Below are 19,995 nucleotides of genomic sequence, written 5' to 3'. Positions count from 1 at the left end.
TTAGTCGGAAAAGAAATTATTTCTGATTACGTTGTCCTGGCACTTACTCTTGCCTTTCCTAATCCCTGTAAGATAAAAGCCTTCTCAAAATCTGCCTAAAACTTATTTCCCTTCGCAGCAATGGATTTCACAGACCAACTTTTACCCACTTGGAATTTGTGGTCTTTAATTTCAAAACAGAAGTGCTCCGAACTTGGAGAGCATGTCGGGTACTGAAGCCTGAGTCAAAACAGAGAGAGATTTACTAGGTGTTTGCACTAGTCCAAGGACTTTAATCGCAGCTATCGCCAGAAGAGAACAAATAGATTGCAGAGAAGTGCTTATGTCTAATGGCATAAATAAAAAATCCATGAACGCTCTCAGCTCCAAGAAAGATTGGTGTCTCAAAAGATGTAGTCTGCTGAAAAGGAGAGCAGCCAAAGGAGGTTTTTGGTAATAAAAATGCAAGTAAACGGCCTTACTTTGCACTGCAAGAACAAATGGACTTGGAAATGGGACATTCAGATTCTTTTGTCGCGAGCTTTCCATAAATACATCTTCAAAAACTGAAAGTAAGAATATTCAGAGAAGCCTATGAAATACACAATCCAGTTTTTGCCAGGGTACCAGGAAAGCAGCACTAATGGATATTTCTTTCTGCTAATCCTTATTCTTCAGAAGAGACAGGTAACTGTGCAGCACTTTATGACACAAATAAATAACAGCTTTTAGGCACATGTGAAACACGTTGTCCTTTCAGATTAAAGCGCTACGCGTGCTCAGGCTATCCGGCATTGTATCTGCCGGGTTCGAAGCACGCTGAAAACCATAAATCAGAGCTCTGCAGTCTGAACCCTGCTGAATGCACAGAGAGAGGCAAAAGCAGAAGCGAATAAAAGAGAGTCAGCATGGCAGTAACTTCCCATTCCTAGCGCTAAAGCCATGGGAAAGCAAAAAAGCCGAACCCAGCACCAGCCACTTTTCTATACGCGTGCACCAAATCCTCCCTGCTGCACTGCTAAGAAAAGCCCGCTCTTCGGGGCAACCGGAGAAAAGCTTGAAAACCCAACGTAAACGTAACTTAAAAGCTCAGAGACCGGATGGCAAAATACAAGAAACACAGAAACAAAAATATGAAATGCAACTCTCATCATCTCAAGCCCATAAGGAGCATACAATGATTAATAAATAAATAAATAAAAATAAAAAAATCTTTTGGATTGAATTATACTGGAATAGATCCACAAGAGGATCAGATGGACAGAAACACTTGCTCAACTGCAAAAACGCAAATTAAAAGCGTAATAACCTGCACTAATCAAGCAATTTAATGCCTCTAATCCTCCTTCCCCTTCCACGGTTCAACCCATTTTAAAGGCTTCAGGAGTGCTCTGCGGTGCAGCCCGGCGGCCGCCCGGTCCAGCCCCTTCAGAAGCGTTTCAGCTCTCACGGATGAGGTCTTGCCTACGGCCCGCGTATTCCTGACTCTTTTCAGGAAAGCATTCAAATTACGCAATGGTTTTGAATGTTATCACTTTAAAATATGATAATTTTCCCCCCAGCAAAAAGGTAACAACACATCTTTACGCCAGAGAATGTCCGTTTCTTTTGACCGAATATATTCCTGCTTCCAAAAACGGGCTCCCCAGATAATTTGAATTACATCTGACATCTCTTATGATGAGCATCCATCTCGGTGACTCAGGTAACGGTGCATTTAGTGCCTCCCGTCACAGAACTTGCCTGACTGTGAAACTGGTTTGTCTTAAAACTGAAAATTCTTGACTTATCAAAGCAAAAAAACGCAATAGTTGTATAACAAAGAGCACCTGCACAAGGCCAGAAATAAAAGCATGCCGCTTATGATTTTGATCTTTGATTACATAACTGTAATTTTGTCTAAAGACCTTCCTCTCTCTTCTTGCGACCTAAATCTATCCTATTACTATGTACATCCGCTTTACATTACCCTGCACACATCTGAGCCGGACTGGAAAACACCCTCCTCCATTTCTGCAGATCTCGGTAATCTCAGAATTAATGGAAAGGTTTTTATTAGTCTTATGTCCAGAAGAGCATTTAGAAATTTTAACCAACTAAGGGGACTTCAGGCGCATCGCTTCAATGCACGAGGCTGCATTGCTGCTCTTTGCTTTCTTAGTATTTCTGTGCCAGCAATGGAAAACCGTCCCACCAAGATGTCCTAGGAGAGACCCGCAGCAAGTGAAGTCTACTCTCCTCGTTCACTGATACCAAAGCGCTTTCTCCAACCGTCTCCATAACGGGTTGCCTTCCTCGCTTTTCGTTCCTAAGCCTCAAATCGGGCTCTCGCACGAGCTCCACAGGCCGATGCTCGAAGAAACTCAAGCAGAAGCAATTCTCCTCGGCCCCATGCACAAATCCTGCTTCGCAGCCCGTCCGGCCGCTGCCTTTGCTCACCGCGGCCTTCAGTGTGCCTTCAGCTGGATGGTCAGAGAGGCTTTTAATGCTTCTAATGCTGGCCACAGCGAGCAGAGATAGGAGGTAAAAGTAATTCCGGTGCAAACAGAAAATCTGATTGCGGGCATTATATGTTCTAGATCTAAAAACCTCTTCAAATTCCCATTTGGAGCTGATTTTTCCTGGATTTCAGCTCTCATTTAGGTACCAAAGCAAAGGGAATGGGGGAAATGAGAGGACGCCCAATGCACTGCTCGCTGTACATAAATAAACGAAAAAAGGCTGTAATTCTCATAAATGTGAGCCTGGGTATGCTGAACATTTTCTAAAAGCAGGATTATATTTAGATCCCTGAAAAGGTTCCTGAGCTCTTTAAAATATCAAGGACAAAGCGACGGAGACAGTAAGTCCGCCCCGATATAATTATTTCTTACTTTACAGTTTTGGCATATTACTTTCAAAACATCACACTGACCATAAACACGGGTCAGTTCTCCCATCTCTGCGCATTTCTCAACCATTATCAAACACGGGCTGGTGAAAGGCCTTGACTATTAAGTACAGTTGCTTGGTGGTATTTATTTTATAGCTCTTTGAACTGAACTTTTATTCTAGACAGGTCCAAGGATATCTTGATGCAAAGTATAAGACTCGCAATCAAAAACAAAGAACAAACCCTCCCTTCAAACATAATGTTTGCTAAAATCTGAGCAACACATTTAAACAGCATTTTGGATCTTTATTGTGCTATATTAGGCAGGTCTCATAATCCACCCAAATGATTTTCTGAATTTCAGCAATTGTTTGCAAACCCTCTCTCTTTCCCTCTTACCATTTTTCACACCATAAATCTGATATAAATCTTGCAAACATGCATGTTTTGCACGACTACTGTTAAGAGCTAGGAAGAAGAAGAGAAGCATCACCCGATTGACCTCAGCAATCAGGCAGCTTCAGTAAGAAGTTTCACTTTTATGATAAAATATAAATATAAATAAATTAATGACACACACACAGTCGGCTGGACGGCAGCAGAGCTTTAACAGAAGCTTGGAAAGCTGCTCTCCTCCCAACATTTTTGGGGCAGCTCCCAGCTGGAGCTTTGCAGACTGCAGCCCTCCGGGGAGAAGGTGCCTGCAGAAGGGGACAACGTGGTCTGGGCGGACAGGCCGCCCGCTCAAAGCCGCCTCCGCCGCTGCGTTGGCCGGCCCCGCTCGAAGCCTCCCTCACCTGCAGGCGCAGGAGACTCTCAGAAATCCAGGGCAATCGGTTCTGCCTCCAGTTCAAGCTGTTGCATAAAGCTATTACATAATATAAAACCAATTATACTGCCTAAAAACCAATTTACGCTTTCCTTTGCAAAGACCAAAGGTCGTGCACGCAGTGGCAGAGGCTACGGACGGCCCTTTCTATCACACCCCACACGGCATCGGCCAGAATTTCCGCACTTGAGCTTTTTGAGGAGAAAAAAATAACTGCAGAAGAGGATTTCACAGATACCCTTTCTTCTCCGCTTTGCCCAGCACACCAGCTCCAAACTCAGCTCACGTATAACGAGACGTAACTTCAGTAAGGCAAAGCAGGACTCTTGGCTGTAGCTGCATAAGCAGTGTAAAATGGGAGGCCGTGGTTTTACTGCAGAGTAAGATGAGGCAACGACATTATAAAGCCCTTTGGCTTCACTGCATCGGATATATCAGCACATTTTCAGAATAAATTTTATGAAAAGTAAATCAGACTAAGTTGCTACCTTAGCATTTATACCACAGACAACATTCTCAAAAACCTGCTGCCATTAAAAACCTAACTAAGCTTGCAAAAGGACTGTCTGAATATAAAAACTACTGCATGGATACAATACCTGCTGGCACCACTTACCAGAATATCGAGCATAAAACCGTTATTGGATGATTCTGAATTACATTAATAACTACTCAGATTAGCATAATTATAAAATGTATCTGCAGGTTGTTAAAATGGGCCAGTCGCATAGTTTTGTATTCATTACGCTTTAACACGCAAAGCCGATACACTCGGGCTCCCACCAAAGGATGATGACACGCAAGATGCCAGTCGTCATCCAGAGGACTATATCACACTAACAAACGCTGATCTGCTTAAATCTATGCAAGAAATTAATTCATATATAAAAACAATCCTGCAAAATTGAGGCACAGTATGTCCATGCTATCACAAGCAACAGGACTGGGCACGCTCTTCATGTGCTACAACTACAAGCTGAAACGTCCTACCTTAATCCAGGAATGGGCTAAGATGCAGCAGCTCGGCTGCTCCCAGTACTCGAGCAGACTTTTGTAAAACCATTCCAGCCAGTTTTAATACCAACCACCACTGCAACAGACAATTTCCCGGCTTTTTGGTATTATTTTCCAACAGAACCGACATCTGGGGCTGCTGCTAACTGCCATCCCATCAATGATGATGAAAGACCCTGCTGTCCGTGAAGCTGAGACCATTTAATACTTTAGCTTCATCTAAAGTGCAAATCATGTTAATGAAAATCTTAGACCACTCAAATAAAATCAGTTCAGCCACATCACACTCACAGTAAGTAACTTATATGGCACACAATCTGCAATTTTACCGGTATGATTTGGGAGGCAGCACAACCACACTGAGGTTCTCAAATAGAGGAACACACAAGTGATGGCCATGCAGGTAACCTCGCACATCGTCACATCTCCTCTTGTCAGCAAAACAAGAGAGATGCCAAGAAGAGAAGAGCCTGCAGCAGGGAGCCTGGTTACAACAAGGTACATGATAGACGTCTCCAGAGTGAATGTGATGGGAGTTAATAATGTAGAGCAGCACTAGAGAACTGCTCCAGATGCTACCAAGTGCAGTGGGAAACGCTCCCTCGAGTGACAGGGACTCCCTGCGGGAACATACAGAAGAGACAGCAGGGAGGAGACTGAGAGAAAACAGAAGACAGTCGAGGAGTCTGGGAGCAAGGCTGATCCAGTTTCAGACTAAAGAGAACGATTTGGAAGCTGGACCCTGCAATAAATTACAGACCTACTGGAGGAATCTGAAGACATGGTGGTATAATCAATGTTTTCCAACAAGGCTACAAGTAAACAGTACTTTCAAACTGGCAGCAGGCCAAAATTTCCACGTTTGCTTTCAGAGTAATTATTTTTCAAACAAGCAGGAGCCAAATGATTAGTGACATCAAATGTCGAAGCTCTGCTGGATAAAGCAGACAAGCTACCTGCAGGCTGCGGCGCTGAAGGTTGAGCAAATCGTTTTCCTTTCTTCCCTGCGAAAGTGCAGCTGTGCTGACCAAGAGAAAAGCACAGATAGAAAGCGAAGAACACCCAGGATCAAAAGCAATTACACCAAGGGGACCAACACTCACACTGGAAAGGAATAAAGGATACTTGTTCTGCTGTCCTGGAGAACGGTATGAAGTCACGGCAACTGGTAGGGGAGCAGAAGTAATTGTGCGGCTTTGAGAGCACTGCATACTTTCACTCACGAGCAGCTCTCCATAGCATCACTGAAGTCCAAATACTTTTTGGGTAGGAAAGAAAAATGCACCTGTTGGACTCGTGTAAGCATTAAGGCCTGGGAACCAAGCTTATAAAAGAACTGACTGAGCAGTTTTCCACAGATGCATCCACCCCTCCTACTTTCTCTAGAGCCAAATAGTGACTTTTTGCTTCATAAAAACGCGAAACAAAATAATATTGTCTGAAGACATTCACAGGGAGAAAAAAAACGTTTTGTCCGCTTCCTCTAGACTGTAAAGTATCTGGGAGCAAGTATCTGAGCCAGAAGGAAAAAAGCAGTGACAAATAGACAAAGCCATGACTAAGAACCACAGCTACCATTATTTCCTTTCTTTTTACCTCGCTTAGTATCCCGATATTTCCACTTATGACAGGCAGAAAGGTAAGGTGAAGGCTATCTTCAAGCTAAATACAGCCTGAAAACCTCCTAAAGAGATCATTAGCTCAAGAAACTAAGATGAAAGATCCGGTCTGTATAAAGACATCAGCCGAATTCCAAGCAGGAGCCCTGAGGATAACGAGGACAGAAGTGTTATAAAGACAGGTCAATGCTGCCATTGCCCCAAGACCTCCAGACGCTGCCACTGTAGCTAATACAGAACATGTGTCAAAGCACGTTTAATTCAGTTTGACAGATGTTGAGTGGAAACAGAATTACCGGGAGACTACCAAAAGCTGAGATGACTTCCTAAATCTAATTTGGCCTGTAATACCTTCTTAAAACTGAAAGTATTGAAGTGTCTTTTTTCCCTATGCAGATTATGCCCACGAAAGAAAATCAGGGAAACAGTGATTTAGTCTTGCATAGAATTTACTTTCATTTGCAATTATAAAAATTACGAGAACGTAGACCAGTTGCTCCTGTGACGCTCTGTGAAGACATTAACAAACAACTGTGATTTTATCAACAAGTGAACAGCACGCTGCTAAAAGTTCAAGAGGTGTATCTACCAGTTAGGTCCGCAATAAAATGAGATCCCAAACTAAGAATCCATAGGAATGGCTGAAGATTTCAGTAGGATAAGAGGGACAACAGATGCCTTTGAGGACCAACCATAATAAATACTCCAAAACAAATTAAACTCAAGGCAAGCATGGAGATGGATTTGTTACCTGTTACCTAATGATGAAAACACTTTCTCATTCGCAACAGCAACTTTTCAAGACGAATGAGTCCTTGGTTTGAGGCAGGATATTCTTTACAAAATATGTTAGGTTAGAGCTAAAACAATGTCCTGTTATCTGAGCCAGAGCTGAAGTCGCTTCAGACTGAAATTCTGAGCAAGTTCTCTTTGATCAGAAGGTCTAATGACCCTGGTGAAAGATATAGCAACTTATCTTTCATTACCATTCATGCCTTTGTCCCATTTGTCCCACATAACAGGCAGTCTGGTTTTACAAATGCATACTTGTAGGCCAACAAAGAAGTTTAGGATGGAGCAAAATGCAGGCACCCGCCCATGAAGGGATAACAGGGTATTTGAAAGTGCAAGGACTGGTGGGATAGCATTGGAGGTCTGAGTCGAGCAGAGGGTGCAAGACCTGCAATAGTTTATCCATAGTGCCCAGTGGAGCAGTCTCCAAATTTACCTAAGCACTGAACTGCCCCTGAATTTTGCTTGCAGAGAGATCAGGTTGTTTTGCTCCCCGAAACAGCTAAGCCGCGTGGATGGTCCTGGGAATACAACCTGGGAGCAAACTGAAGGTGATCCGCACCGGCAAGGAAGACGAGCCCTACACACCAGCTTCCTGATGGAACAGGAACAACTCAAAAGCACCTTGCTTCAAAGGCCGTCGTGCTTTTGTAGCCGTACTGCCAGAGCTGTGATATTTGGGAGTGCTGGAGCAGACTGCCCTTGCTTTAAAAACGAATATCCTAGCAAAGGAAACTCCTCTGCAGGGAGCCACTCTAACGGGAATTCTGGCCTTCTTCGATTCTGTTCATCGGTAATGAAAAGAAGTACACAGCACGTGGAAGGTCTCCCATGCTCCACGCATACAAGGAAAAGTCTGATGTGCCCAGTCACATGTGCTTGGATGGGAAAAAAAGGAGGCTTTACACTGATCCTTGTGGCTAAGACCTGGAAAAGAGACAGGCCCACCACCGAGAGTTTCCAAATCAACAGGGCTGGTTTGCTTCTGCACATATTTACTTACTGGCAAGACAGAAAGCTATAAATATTCAATAAGACAAAATACCAGCACAAAAAAGTTACTGTTTCCCAATAGAGAGGCTGAGAGCAAGCACTCCTGTTGGACAGGGCAGAACAACCTGTTATGCTCTCCAAGATCCATCAAGAATGGCAGCAAAAGGTGCGAAGTTGCAGAAAAGTCTGTAGCTAAAATATCTGCTGTGTGAAGCACACTTCAAGGGCCTTCTAGTTAATGTGCTTTGGCAGCAGCTACAACATTTCAAAAAAAAAAAAGAAGGAAAGAAAAAAGCCTCTAAGTGATCCAAAATCTGTTTACATGAAGAACTGTCCAGCCGTAGATAGATGAAGCCAAAACCCAGGCTGTAAGGGGAGGTTGATTGCTAGTAGATATCAGGAGACTTCAAGAATACCACGTTGCCTGAATTCATTTAATAATTAAAACATATGGCAATAGTATATGGGATTCAGCTTATTGCCAGTTTTCTTCTTGAACCTCTCCCGTTTGACCCGAAGTTCAATAAAGCCTGACTTGTTAAGCCACCTCCATTTCTCGAAGCTGCAACTTTCAAGGTGCAGCAAAGCCTATTATCTATATATAATGGCAAACCCAATATATGTATAATGGCTAATCCCAGAGAAACACGTATGAAATGCTAGAAATGCTTTAAGTATTTCTACTACCTTTAAATGTAGCAGAACTTCAGACTAGTTCTTACACTTTTAGTTTTGGGGGGCTTTTTAGGGTTTTTGTTGGTGGTGGTTTTGGGTTTTTTGTTTGTTTGTTTGTTTTTTGTTTGTTGGTTTTTTTTTTTTTTTTTTTTAGTTCTTTAGCTTTTTGTTTTAGACTCTCAGTCCTGGAATTCATTACAAAGCTGTTTCCACCTCTAAAGACTACAGCAGCAAACAGCACCGGGCAGCGAAGAGGAGCATGAGAAAAGTCAATGGGCTCCATAGCAACCAACCGACCGATTTGCCAGGACTCTCCTCTGCGGCTGGGCTGGACCCCGATGATTTCCCATTCCCTGCAGGTCAGCGCCTTCGGTAACAACAGAACAAGCGGAAGATTCACCAGTAAAACTATCTGTCAGGCCTCAGCTTGCTTGATGATTCTCTTGCCTTCCTCCCAATTCATCACTGCCTAATGAGACAGGGGTTCGGACAAGACACAATGCTGCCTGGGTTTCGCTTGGGGGTTATTTTTTGGCCTACTGCCTTTATTTTCACCATGAAAACTGAGTGCGTGAACCCCTTTCATACATTGCATGTGCATTATACTACTTGTTAAAGGGCTTCTTCCATCACTTGAGAAACTTGTGTTTATTTAAGAACAGCACGTGGTTTGCGTAAAACGAGAATCACTGATTTTGCACAACGGAAAGACAGGAGCAGAAGCAAGCAAACGCCAACCTCGATGCTTCTCGAAGCAAAGCGAGAGGAGACAGAGCAACGGGATGAACAAAGCCGCGAGGGTAAATTACCTTTCACTGCTCCCGGGACCACTGTGTTATTTAACTCAATTATGAATCAAAACAGATGCCCAGCAGCTTAATGGAGAATGAGCAAACATCCACTGACCAGACATGGAAGATTTGTGTCCCAAAATTTCTGAAGAAGAGTTTAATCAAATTAAAAGATAATGTTATAACATACTTGGCCTTTGAAAGCTAATGGCAAGGCCATAAATCACAGAAAACACGACTGCCCACACTGATCTAATGCAAAAGGCAATTACCTGAAAGCACCATCCATCTCAGGCTCTTTCCAATAGATTTCCTGAGCGTTTATAAGTAAAAACCTGGGCATGTTTTAGATGCCATGTTCAACAGGAAAAGCAATTTAAAGAAAAACGCCCTCGTGACGAACAACTCAGCAGAACACAGCGACCAGGACACCCTTCACTCCACAAACAGTGCCACGACTAAAATGTGGGCCATTCGCTGCTTTTACTCAAAATAGATTAAATTCACCTCGAAGAATTTAATTGCTTTCTTTGGCACAAGGAAGACTATAGCTCCTAATTTTTTTTTTTTAAATAACCAGCTTATATCTTTGCTATGTCCTTCCTGCTCCAGCTGCCTTCAAAAGATACTAGCCACTTTCGTACGCTTTTTCCTTCTTCAAGTTAAAAAGATGGAGAACGTATCATCTTGTACACTGATTCATCCTGCAACATGTCGAAAGAAATAATCCCCCGTACGAGCAAGACAGGCCAAAGTGGGAACAACGGTTGCTCAGGAAACCACCTCCCAGAACGTGCGGAAATTTGCCTGAAGCCTTAAAATAAACATTTTCGCAGTGAGCAAAATTTCACCTCGAGGCATCTCCAATGGAAATAATCATTTCTATATGCAGACTAGATAATGTTCCTCCCTCGTTGCTCTTTAGTGTTTTAAACTGCCTTTAAGTGTACAGTTAATTACATTACTTGTCAGCGAGCGCTTTACAAACCGCTCCACCTCCACTCGCTCGCCAGGCTGTAGCGTATCTTCCGTCTTATTTTTCTTTTTCTTTCAATCTTTATCATTGTGCGTCCAGCTTTGCTCCCAGAGATGCTCTGGATTTAAGGCTTTGCGTATTAATAGCCTTCACAGGGGACACACGTTTTGGAAGAGGGCTAAAATAAGTCGAACATCGAGGAAAGGCGCTGCAATGCCTTGGAAAGCATCGTGGTTGCTGGCACTGCCCGGAGGCTGCAGCCCAGAACAGGACCAGCCGCTCTTCCCCGGCTTCCCACCCGGAGCCGGATGCTATACTCGGGACCCTACGTCCTTTATCCTTCCTAAATTGTCCAGGTTCTCGTCCTTTCCTTTCTTCTCTACTCCAGGATCCTTCCCCAGCCGCCTCCTCCTCCCTCCCAGGGTCTCACCTCCTGACCTCCCAGCCTCCCACCCCAGCAAAACCTCCAGCCCTCACATTACTCCCATTTTCACAGCGAGAACGAGGAATCCGGATGGATAAAGCATAAGGCATCTCTATCACACAAGAACAAATTAAGGAGCCCCAGGGTACCGCTCGCGTGGAAGTGCCTCCCTGCAGCTCTGGGCATGGGGAAGGCGGGAGGGACCGGGGCACTGCAACAAGGAACCTGCATCGCAAACTTTCTTCTCTTTCTGAACAGCTTCAGCTTCCAAAATAAAATAAAATAAATCAATTTCCTTCACAAATCCCTCCCCACCAGGCTCCTCTAATGCTGTGCAACCAGCAAGCCCAGCTGCAGCCAGCACAGATCCGCCCCGGCTGGCTGGAAGCGGCATTCCCCAGCCACCGACAAACCCAGGCTTTCCTGCTAGACAAGTTCCCGGACCCCAAACGTGCGCGGATACAGCAGGGACTGAGGCTCCCCAGCAGCTTCCCTGACACGCAGACCTTCGCCAAACCTCCTGCAATCCATACCGCCCGCCTTTGCTCTTCTCCTAGTGATATTTCACTTTTTTTAAAAAAAAATGATACTTCAGGGCATTAGGAAGCTCCACTTCTCCTTCCAGATCACAACACTATCAGCAAGAGGAGCTCCAAAAGCAAGAGGAGCAGATCACACCGGTGATGCTGCAATTCCAGCCGGGGCTTTGGGGACCTTCGGGAGCACTGCTGCCCCGTCCCAAAGCGGTGGCAAATGCAGCATGTCCCGGCAAATGCAGTCCCCGCAGCACGCACGCGCAGGATCTGGCAACGCGGAATTTATTCTTTTTAAGGCATATATACCATCCAATTGTAGTTCGCTGAATACCACCATAACAATCATAAATGCCACAGTAGCAGCTATATAGCAAAAAGGAGAAGAAGCTGCAAAGTCTTAATTGTAATTCCTGATCACTGGAGAAGAGTGAGCACTTTTCACGGCAACCACGGCCTCAAAGGAGGTGTCTCCAAGCACAGGGACCATCCTTTTCTAAGACATCCCCCTCTTGCAAGCACAATATGCTACAGAAAGCCAACTCAAAATTTGGACAATGTGCAACTGGAGGAACGGAGATTATTCTTTAAGCTCACCACCCAGGGAAATAAATGATACCATGATTTTGGAGAATCACTTATCGATAAGACCGTTTCAACTATAGCTAGTTTTAAGAGCAAGATTTTGTGTGTTCACATGCTATTTGAAAGCATTTGGCATCCTTTCACTCCACCAAAGGCCGGTGCGGAGCGGGGGTCCCTTCGCTTTAGAAACAAGTGAGAGCCAGGGGAGGAAAGGGCAGAATTTGGCCCAAATTTCAAGCAACACTTCCTGCTTCTTTAAGCGAGCACCGGGCGCCGCCTGCTCCAAGTGTAACACCTCCGGCACGGCACGGCTTCCCAGCCTTCCCCGCGTTGCCAGGCAACTTCGCCGAGTTCGGAAGAATCTGGGAAACGATAGCGACTTCGCGGCGAGATGCAGCTATATAAAGATTTAATGGCATTCACACATCTGCATGAGGGCTGTCTGAGCTTGGAGGTATTTAGGCGACGGCCTGACCGAGGAGTCAGACAAACAGAGGGTTAAGCCGGGGAGAGACACGACCCACTTCTATTTATGCTTCAGCCCGTGCTCTCCAGAGGCCTCTAGCAAGATGTGTGCTTTTAAGAGCAATTACTACAGGATACGTAAACTGCAGCCTATTAAAAAAATATATATATAATATAGCTTAGCTGCAGGTATACAAGATCATATTGTTTCATATTAGTTGACTTAACGATATTTCTGAAATGCTTTTTTCTTCCAGCATCTCTGAAGACCATCATTTAAAATCAAATTTGAAAGAGGATGCTTATTGCATCGCTTTTATCTACTTAAAAGCGACTCTCTACATCTTCTGAGCTATTCTTTGGGGAGAGCGGCCACGAGGTCACTCTGGATGGTGCATAAAATTGTAAGCAACAAAAATAAACGGGTATCAATTAGAAACAGCTACTTAGCCTTCCAAGTCAATAAAACGCGGCTGGGGAAGGTCCAGCCAACTAGCTTTAAAAAGTCACGCCCGGGGATCGCGCGGAGCAGCGCGGCCGTCCCCCCTCCGAGTGCACGCGCGCTTACCGGGGCTGTAGGCATCGACGTCCAGTTTCGGCGCTGCCGAGAGCGTCGGGGAGCCGAGCTCCGATTCGGGGATTCGAGGGCTCTCAACAAACTTTGCTTTCCTCAAAGGGGCTACGGAGAAGGAGGGGAGAGAGAGAAAGGGAGGTCATGAGTAAGGGAAAGAGCAGGCAACAGATGGAAGCACTTAACTAAACGACACTGTCAGGCTCATATCAGGTTACCCGTCCCCCCCACCCGAGAAAAAAAAGAAGTTATCTGCATTCTTTACAAAGGAGATGGCTCTTGTTAAAACTTTCAACCAACTGTACAGTCTTAAAGTGTGCAAGGATTGAGGCACAGCTCTCGATACTCAAACACTTCCTTTTTTTCCCTTCCCACTTTATGGAAGAGATTTTTTTTTTATAAGCAGCAAATGGGCCTGGCAGCTACAGGCCATCAGCAGCTGCGGAAAGGCTGAGGTCGTAGGTAAACGGAGCCCATTACGGCTCGAGACGCTTAACTGTAAATATCTAAAAGGAATACATAAATTTTGTGTTCGGTAATTGTTGCCTTTGAACGCAAAGTTTCAGCTCCAAAATTGAATGCGTTCTGTATGTCTGACCAAAGAAATCTGGCATTTAACACAAATGATCAGACTAAAACTAATGCTGCCTAAGAAAAAAGCAAGCACTTCGCTTTTATCCTTGCAAACCCAGAAAAGATTCAAGAGAATTAAATTACAAAGCAGGGGAAAGATAAAGTTCTAGTTGTAACACAACAGCATTGACTACCAGGGCTAGAGAAAAGTGATTTTGCTGCATGTTTGAGCAGCTGCAATTCTGAGAGACTCCAGGTTCTGTGCAACATTTGTTTATAATAAAATAATAATTTATAAAACTTTTATTAGTAAGGGGTTTTTTTAAACAAATATTCTTGTCAGACCATAGAAACAGAACTAGGGAACGCATTAGTACATGCAGAGATTATTGTATTGCATTTCAAAGTTGAACCTCCATGCCCAGTAAAGCGATAGGCTAATTTGAAAAGCCGCTCTAAATCCCGTATCATGGGTCAGCATGTTCCGTGCCGCGGTGATTCTCAGCATAATAGCTTTGATTTACATGATTTTTATTTATACATGTCCTGCAAATTAAATGTGGGATCTGAAACTAAGGACGGCGGGGATGTTGGCTCTCAGGTACCTCCTGCAATAAAAGCTCAGCAGGTCAGCTTAGGACCTCGGAGGCAGCAGTAAATCTCTCGCTGTTAGGGAGACTGCACGCGGCCAACGTGGTGTGCCTTGGTTGGAGAAAGACCAGCTGTTTCGGTGGTGAGGAACCAGAAAGAGGACAAGCTAGCTTACTCTTACTGGCTGAGCTGATGCAGGAGTGATCCCAGGCGTTTTTTAAAAAAAGGGGGCAGGGGGGGGAAGCCGGATTAAGGTTATGGTACGTTATTTCCAAGAGGAAGTCCCCATGAGGGTGCAAGCATGCAAGCGGTTAGATGCCACCCTCTCTACTGAAATAGGTGCTCAACAACCCTCGTGAAATTACTCTAACCATCTGACCCAGGAGGCCCCATCTGATGGGAAAGAAGGTACTGTACTATATCACACCCAAGAAAAGATCAGATGAATCGTAGCTATACCTAAAGCACATTCACCTCCAGCTCCTCCACCACCCCGTGTAACATGAGCCCCGGCAGCAAGGGGAATGTGTGATAGGGACGGGCTGCTGTAACCTGATGCTTAACGTTGTTAAAGAACAAACACACACGCGCATAAATCGATCAGCCTGCAAACTGGCCAACGCCGCTAACAGAATTATTCATAGTAACGACCATGCGCCAGGTACTGATATAATGAAAACATGTAAATATTAAGGTTATTACTGTAGCACGAAAATAGTTTAGAATAATAATTCTGCACGGACCATTTACTGTGTCTTTTGCAGCTGCAGTTCCAACAACTTTGCTTTTTCTGTTGTTTCACCATGGTCACAGTAAGAGTCATTTTTTTAATCTCTAAATTAGAAATAGCTCATCTTTTGTTTTTTAATCATTTCTGGCTAACACTAGAACCATAAATCATCTGATGCAACGGTGAGGCAATACTCAATTAAAAAGGAACACTGAAATAGAGAACTTGCATGGTTCTCACAGCTTAGGAGATGTTAAAGACTGCAATGGCTGAATCTGCAGCTGTTTTTGCCCTAAAACCTGAGGTACTAACCCAAAGAGGAAGGAGAAATTATAGAAGCAAGGAAAAGGTGGAGGATATTGACTATGATGCTTTTTTTGTAAGGACCAAATGAGAAATGAACCCAGTCTTCAGAAGATGCAGAACCTGCCCATCTGCGGTGTTTACTCCAAATGACAAAAGCAGCAGGAAAAAGCTTAAAACCAAAAGCAAGATGATGCTGTAATTATTCAGTTTAAGTACATGTTCTGAGATACAGCTGATCAAAGATTCTTCTTGTTCTTTTCTTAATAGTCCCTAAGTGATCAATAAATAGCTAGACATTCCCCTTTGCTTCTGTGGAGCCTCAACCCCGCTGGTCTTTGCCTCTCGACCCAACAGACCAGACTGAACATATTCTGGTTGAACACAACAAGATACTCTAAATCAACACGACTCAGAAACAACGGTTTATTTTAAAAGGCTCTCGTCAATATAATCTCCTCAGTGTAACTGCACATCACAAAAAAGCCACAAAGCAATAAATTCTTTCATTTTAGATATTCCTAAACCTTAAACAGACAAAACCCCCTCCTTACTCATACGTAACCCGATTACATGAAAGGAGGATTTTCACGTAAAAGAATTAAGCACTCCTGTCTCCCTTCCAAATGAAGATTATCCCGTCAGATTCGTATTTGGGCATTAATATTCTACAGGAATAAACAACAAATGGAAATACCATAAATTCAGAAGTCTGTTTCACCATTTTCTAGTCAAATGTTGAAGGATAACATCGGCCCTTCAATAAAAGTGACTTTTCCTGCACAGCAGTTTGCGTACGTCCTGAACAGCTTCCCGTAAGCACAGTGAGATCTTATGATCAGTCACAGGACAAGCATTTGCCACATACTATAAAAATCAACAAAAGCAAGAAAAAATTATTTTAAGTATTCTATACCCACTTCTGTCCACTAGGTCTCTCATTTCTATATGACTGGTCATAAGAAACAGACTGAATGTAGGCATTAAACAGCACAAAACTAAGCAAAATAGCCTGCAAGGCCGATTTGTATGTTCATTAACGACAGCTGAGGAACTGAGGACCGCAGCCTATACCTTCTGTGGGCCTGTTCCTTGTCATTCCTTCCCCAGAAGTCAACGACAAACATAAAACATTGTCTTCAAATAGCAACCGACTTGCTGCTATTCATGTAGGTTGTTAAATTTAAATAGCTAGAAAAGTTATTTAAAAGAAATACTGCACATCTGGGGGGCTAGCTCCTTCAACCCTTACTCGGGCTTAATCCCACTGGCGTCCAAGTGAGCAGAGCAGAAGCTGAAGGTCCTTCTTCCAGTGCAAATAAAGTTCTCATTCGACTTTGAGAGGAACTTTTCCTGAGTAAGGATGGTGGTAGCGATTCGAGGATTGGAATTAAAAGCATAATGCAAAACAATTACCAGGGAAGGCATTCAGAAAGTTTAATTAGATGGCTCATTTATGACACTTTGGGCAACAGGTGGTCTATCTTCCAGCGAGGGCAAAGAAATACATTATTTCCTTTCCAGTTTTCACGCTGATTCTCCTTTACGTCCACAAGGACACGGTAAGTACAACAGTGGCACCAACCGCTGAAGCCTAGTCTTCAAAACAGATATGAGCCTGCTGCTACAAACTAGTTAAAAAAAATTGTATGCAACTTTCTCCTGGAAAAACTATTTTTGACAGAAACCGCCCTTTTAAAAAGGAAAAATTCTGTTATCTTCATTTCAGGATTGCCTGTTAATTATTAACTCTTAGGCTTCTCCTTCCACTAGCATGATCTGTATACGGATCTTTGCTGGCCAAGAAAATCCAAGGTACGAAGACCTCTTGAGCTCTCATGATGCTCCTCAACCAGTGGAGATGCTCCATTTTCTTTCTTTGATGGTAGAAGAGAAAAAACCTAGTCACTTAACATGTTAGATATGTGTGAACTAAATAGTATACATGAGCCATCTTTTATTTAGAAGAGACTGCCAACACGTCCCAGTCAGACCCAAAAACATTTCAAATATTAGCAGCTACTGAGGGCTTCTCCCTTTCTGTGCGTGCATTGAGCTTTAGGATCAATTCTGCTGCTGTGGGTGAGCGACGCTGAGAATACAATCCATTACAAAATAAAAATAAAACAAAGAAAGAAAAGAGGATGCATTTAGGCCTTCAGAGTAATCATTTTATCTCCGCTATTAGCACCGTGTTGTGCTTTAGCCTATTGAGCTTCCTAATTCTATTGCATTTGCTATGTTACCATTTCTTTGTCCTCTAATTTATAGATGAGTATTTAATTAAAAAAAGATTTTCTTTAGATTAAAAGGCAGTGATAAAAGGAAATTATCACAGATTAGCAAAAGGTTTCATCTATTAAATTCAGCTTGAGCCCCAAAAAGCATGTTTCACACAAACCAACCAACCAAAGGTTATTACCATCTTAGGACCTGCCTGAATAACTTGTTTCCAGGCACTAATTTCAGTAGATCTGAACTAATTCCACGGTTCTGACTACAACATATTACCTCTGCTGTTGTGCAGGTATGCACATATATAGATATATAGCAGCACAACTTGGACGAGGTAGAAGCTGGAGGAAACACTGCTTTTCCATAGCATAAACCGTGCCTTGACCAGCAATAACCCGGGATCTGGGAGCCTCTCCTTGTCTCGGTCCCTTACAAGCACTAAAAAAGCGTACATTACGGTGCTCTGAACTGAATTTGTGCAAATCCCTGCAGACCTCTATTATACAGACTCGCACGCTTCACTATAAATACAAACGCAAACTGGCCACGTGCCTGAATTCTCCTGACTTGCTACTACGCTCTCAGGTCCTTCGAAGAATCCTGCCAAGCAGCTTAGCTCATACTCCGACAACTGTTTTTTCCCACCATTTTGTCCCCTTCCTTTCTTATGCACAAAAGAACTGCTGAATTTCGACTACACGTTGAATTTTCCTCTGCCAGAAGAGGATGAAATAATGAAATTTCTACCTTTAATAGTGTAAAAATACTTTATCGCTGCTATGAATGATATGCTATGACTTTTCATTTATATACGCAAACATAATATGATCACTTAAATTATGTACAGAAAGACAGCAATCCCAATAATGCTATTTTTTTTTTTAATACAAAAAACTGCCTAAATTAGGATACGAAAAGCCAGGGCACCCATTGGAAAAGCGGCCTTCAGAAACTCGCATTAAAACCAGTGAAAGTGGGCGCTTTGCACATCACATATTCCCCATCTTTAGTTAATAACGACGACTTGCCATGCCAGAGGCTGATTCACGTGCTGGAAGCGGCCCAATGACTACGTAATGCTGCGGAGAGTAGACTTTATTGAAGTCTCCCTCGTACTAAAATGTTTTAAGTGCTGCAGTGTTATTGATCCATGGAGCTCCTGGAACAAATAACTGTCGGTGTCAACGGAGCTGGACTGCACCCAAACCCACTCTTGGATATGTAGCCTTCGATGCCGCCAGCGATCCCAAATGACTCTACGTTATCCCGAGGTAAGAGTCGTAAAAAGAGAAAATTACAGACCACACGATTATTTTTGCTGTGGCACTAATGTACCCATCATTTGCAATTAGGATTTTTACGCAAAAATTAAAAACTAATTCATCAAAATTAAAACGGTGAACGGTACGGGTTAAGTTAATACCCTTCTTTAGATAATCCAGCATTGCTCTACAGAAGCTGTTGTGTAACAGTAACAGGTTTCTCTGTTTTGTTGTTTGAGAGTATAAAAGCTTTTCTAAATGATATTTGTAAGCACAAAAGGCCTATAGGTGACGACTGATGTAATGAAAAAAAATCTTTTTCATTAGTGTTTTCCGAGCAGCTCTCGCAGCATCCCGAGCAGGGCAGAACACGCGAGCGCCGGGATCAACGTGTCGTCTGGAAACAGCACGTTTGTGCCAAAGCTCTCAGAAAGCGTGGTTAGCCGAGGAGATGAGGTCCTCAACGCCAGAAAGAAAACTGAAGAAAATGAAGGTGGGAAGATGACCGGAGCACAGAAGTGGCAAGTAAGAGAGTACAACATGAGCGTAGTGGAAGAACAGCGAGGAAAAAGGAGAAGGAGAGTAATATAAACTATTAAAAAATGTATTAAAAGAAGTCTTTAAACTGGAAGAACTCACCACTGTCGAGGTCCTACCTATTACTGCTTCTGAAACTGCTCTTGGAAAAATGAGGAACGAACTGCCACTGAGGAGCAGGGGGGTTTTCTCCCATGTGATCCAAGGGAACCACTAAGCCTTACCAGAAACTTATTGCACCCTCTCCCACCCCCCAAAACAGCACTGCTGCATCATCTCTACACCCCCTTTCCACTGCAGGAGGCAGGGAAAATAACAGCAGGCCACCCCAGGAACACTGGATAAAGATTAGACTTCTTCCAGAAAGGAATGCATCTTCTAGGAAACTATTTTAATTGAATTAAATTATAACATCTTACTCAAATTATTACAATCTCTGTCCAACAATTAAAAACAACTGTGCAAATTCTCCTTCTGCGTGAACAGACTCTCCTAAATAATTGCTGAAGGAGAGAAAAGCTCAGATTTGAGGGGCTTATAAGAACAAGTACCTGAATGAGGTCAGAACATTTTTAAATAAATACAGAAAAAGATTATACGAATTTTTGTGCAAAGTAAGTATTTGGTAAAAAGTAGTTCAAAAATA

At 43.3% G+C, this 19,995-nt stretch overlaps 1 protein-coding gene across 4 annotated transcripts in view; it reads right to left on the bottom strand.

Moving 5' to 3' along the window:
• Positions 1–19,995, bottom strand: part of TANC2 (tetratricopeptide repeat, ankyrin repeat and coiled-coil containing 2) — a 278,047-nt gene that overhangs the window by 106,119 nt on the left and 151,933 nt on the right. For all 4 annotated transcript variants that reach the window (XM_064524519.1, XM_064524517.1, XM_064524518.1 and 1 more), the window contains one exon: positions 13,116–13,226. In XM_064524519.1, the coding sequence (XP_064380589.1) occupies positions 13,116–13,226 (111 nt within the window). The remainder of the gene's footprint in view (positions 1–13,115; positions 13,227–19,995) is intronic.

The sequence above is a fragment of the Dromaius novaehollandiae genome, chromosome 22 (genome assembly GCF_036370855.1).
Source record: "Dromaius novaehollandiae isolate bDroNov1 chromosome 22, bDroNov1.hap1, whole genome shotgun sequence".
Taxonomy (NCBI): domain Eukaryota; kingdom Metazoa; phylum Chordata; class Aves; order Casuariiformes; family Dromaiidae; genus Dromaius; species Dromaius novaehollandiae.
The sequence above is the reverse complement of the archived record's forward strand: the minus strand, read 5'-3'. Positions and strand labels throughout refer to the sequence as shown.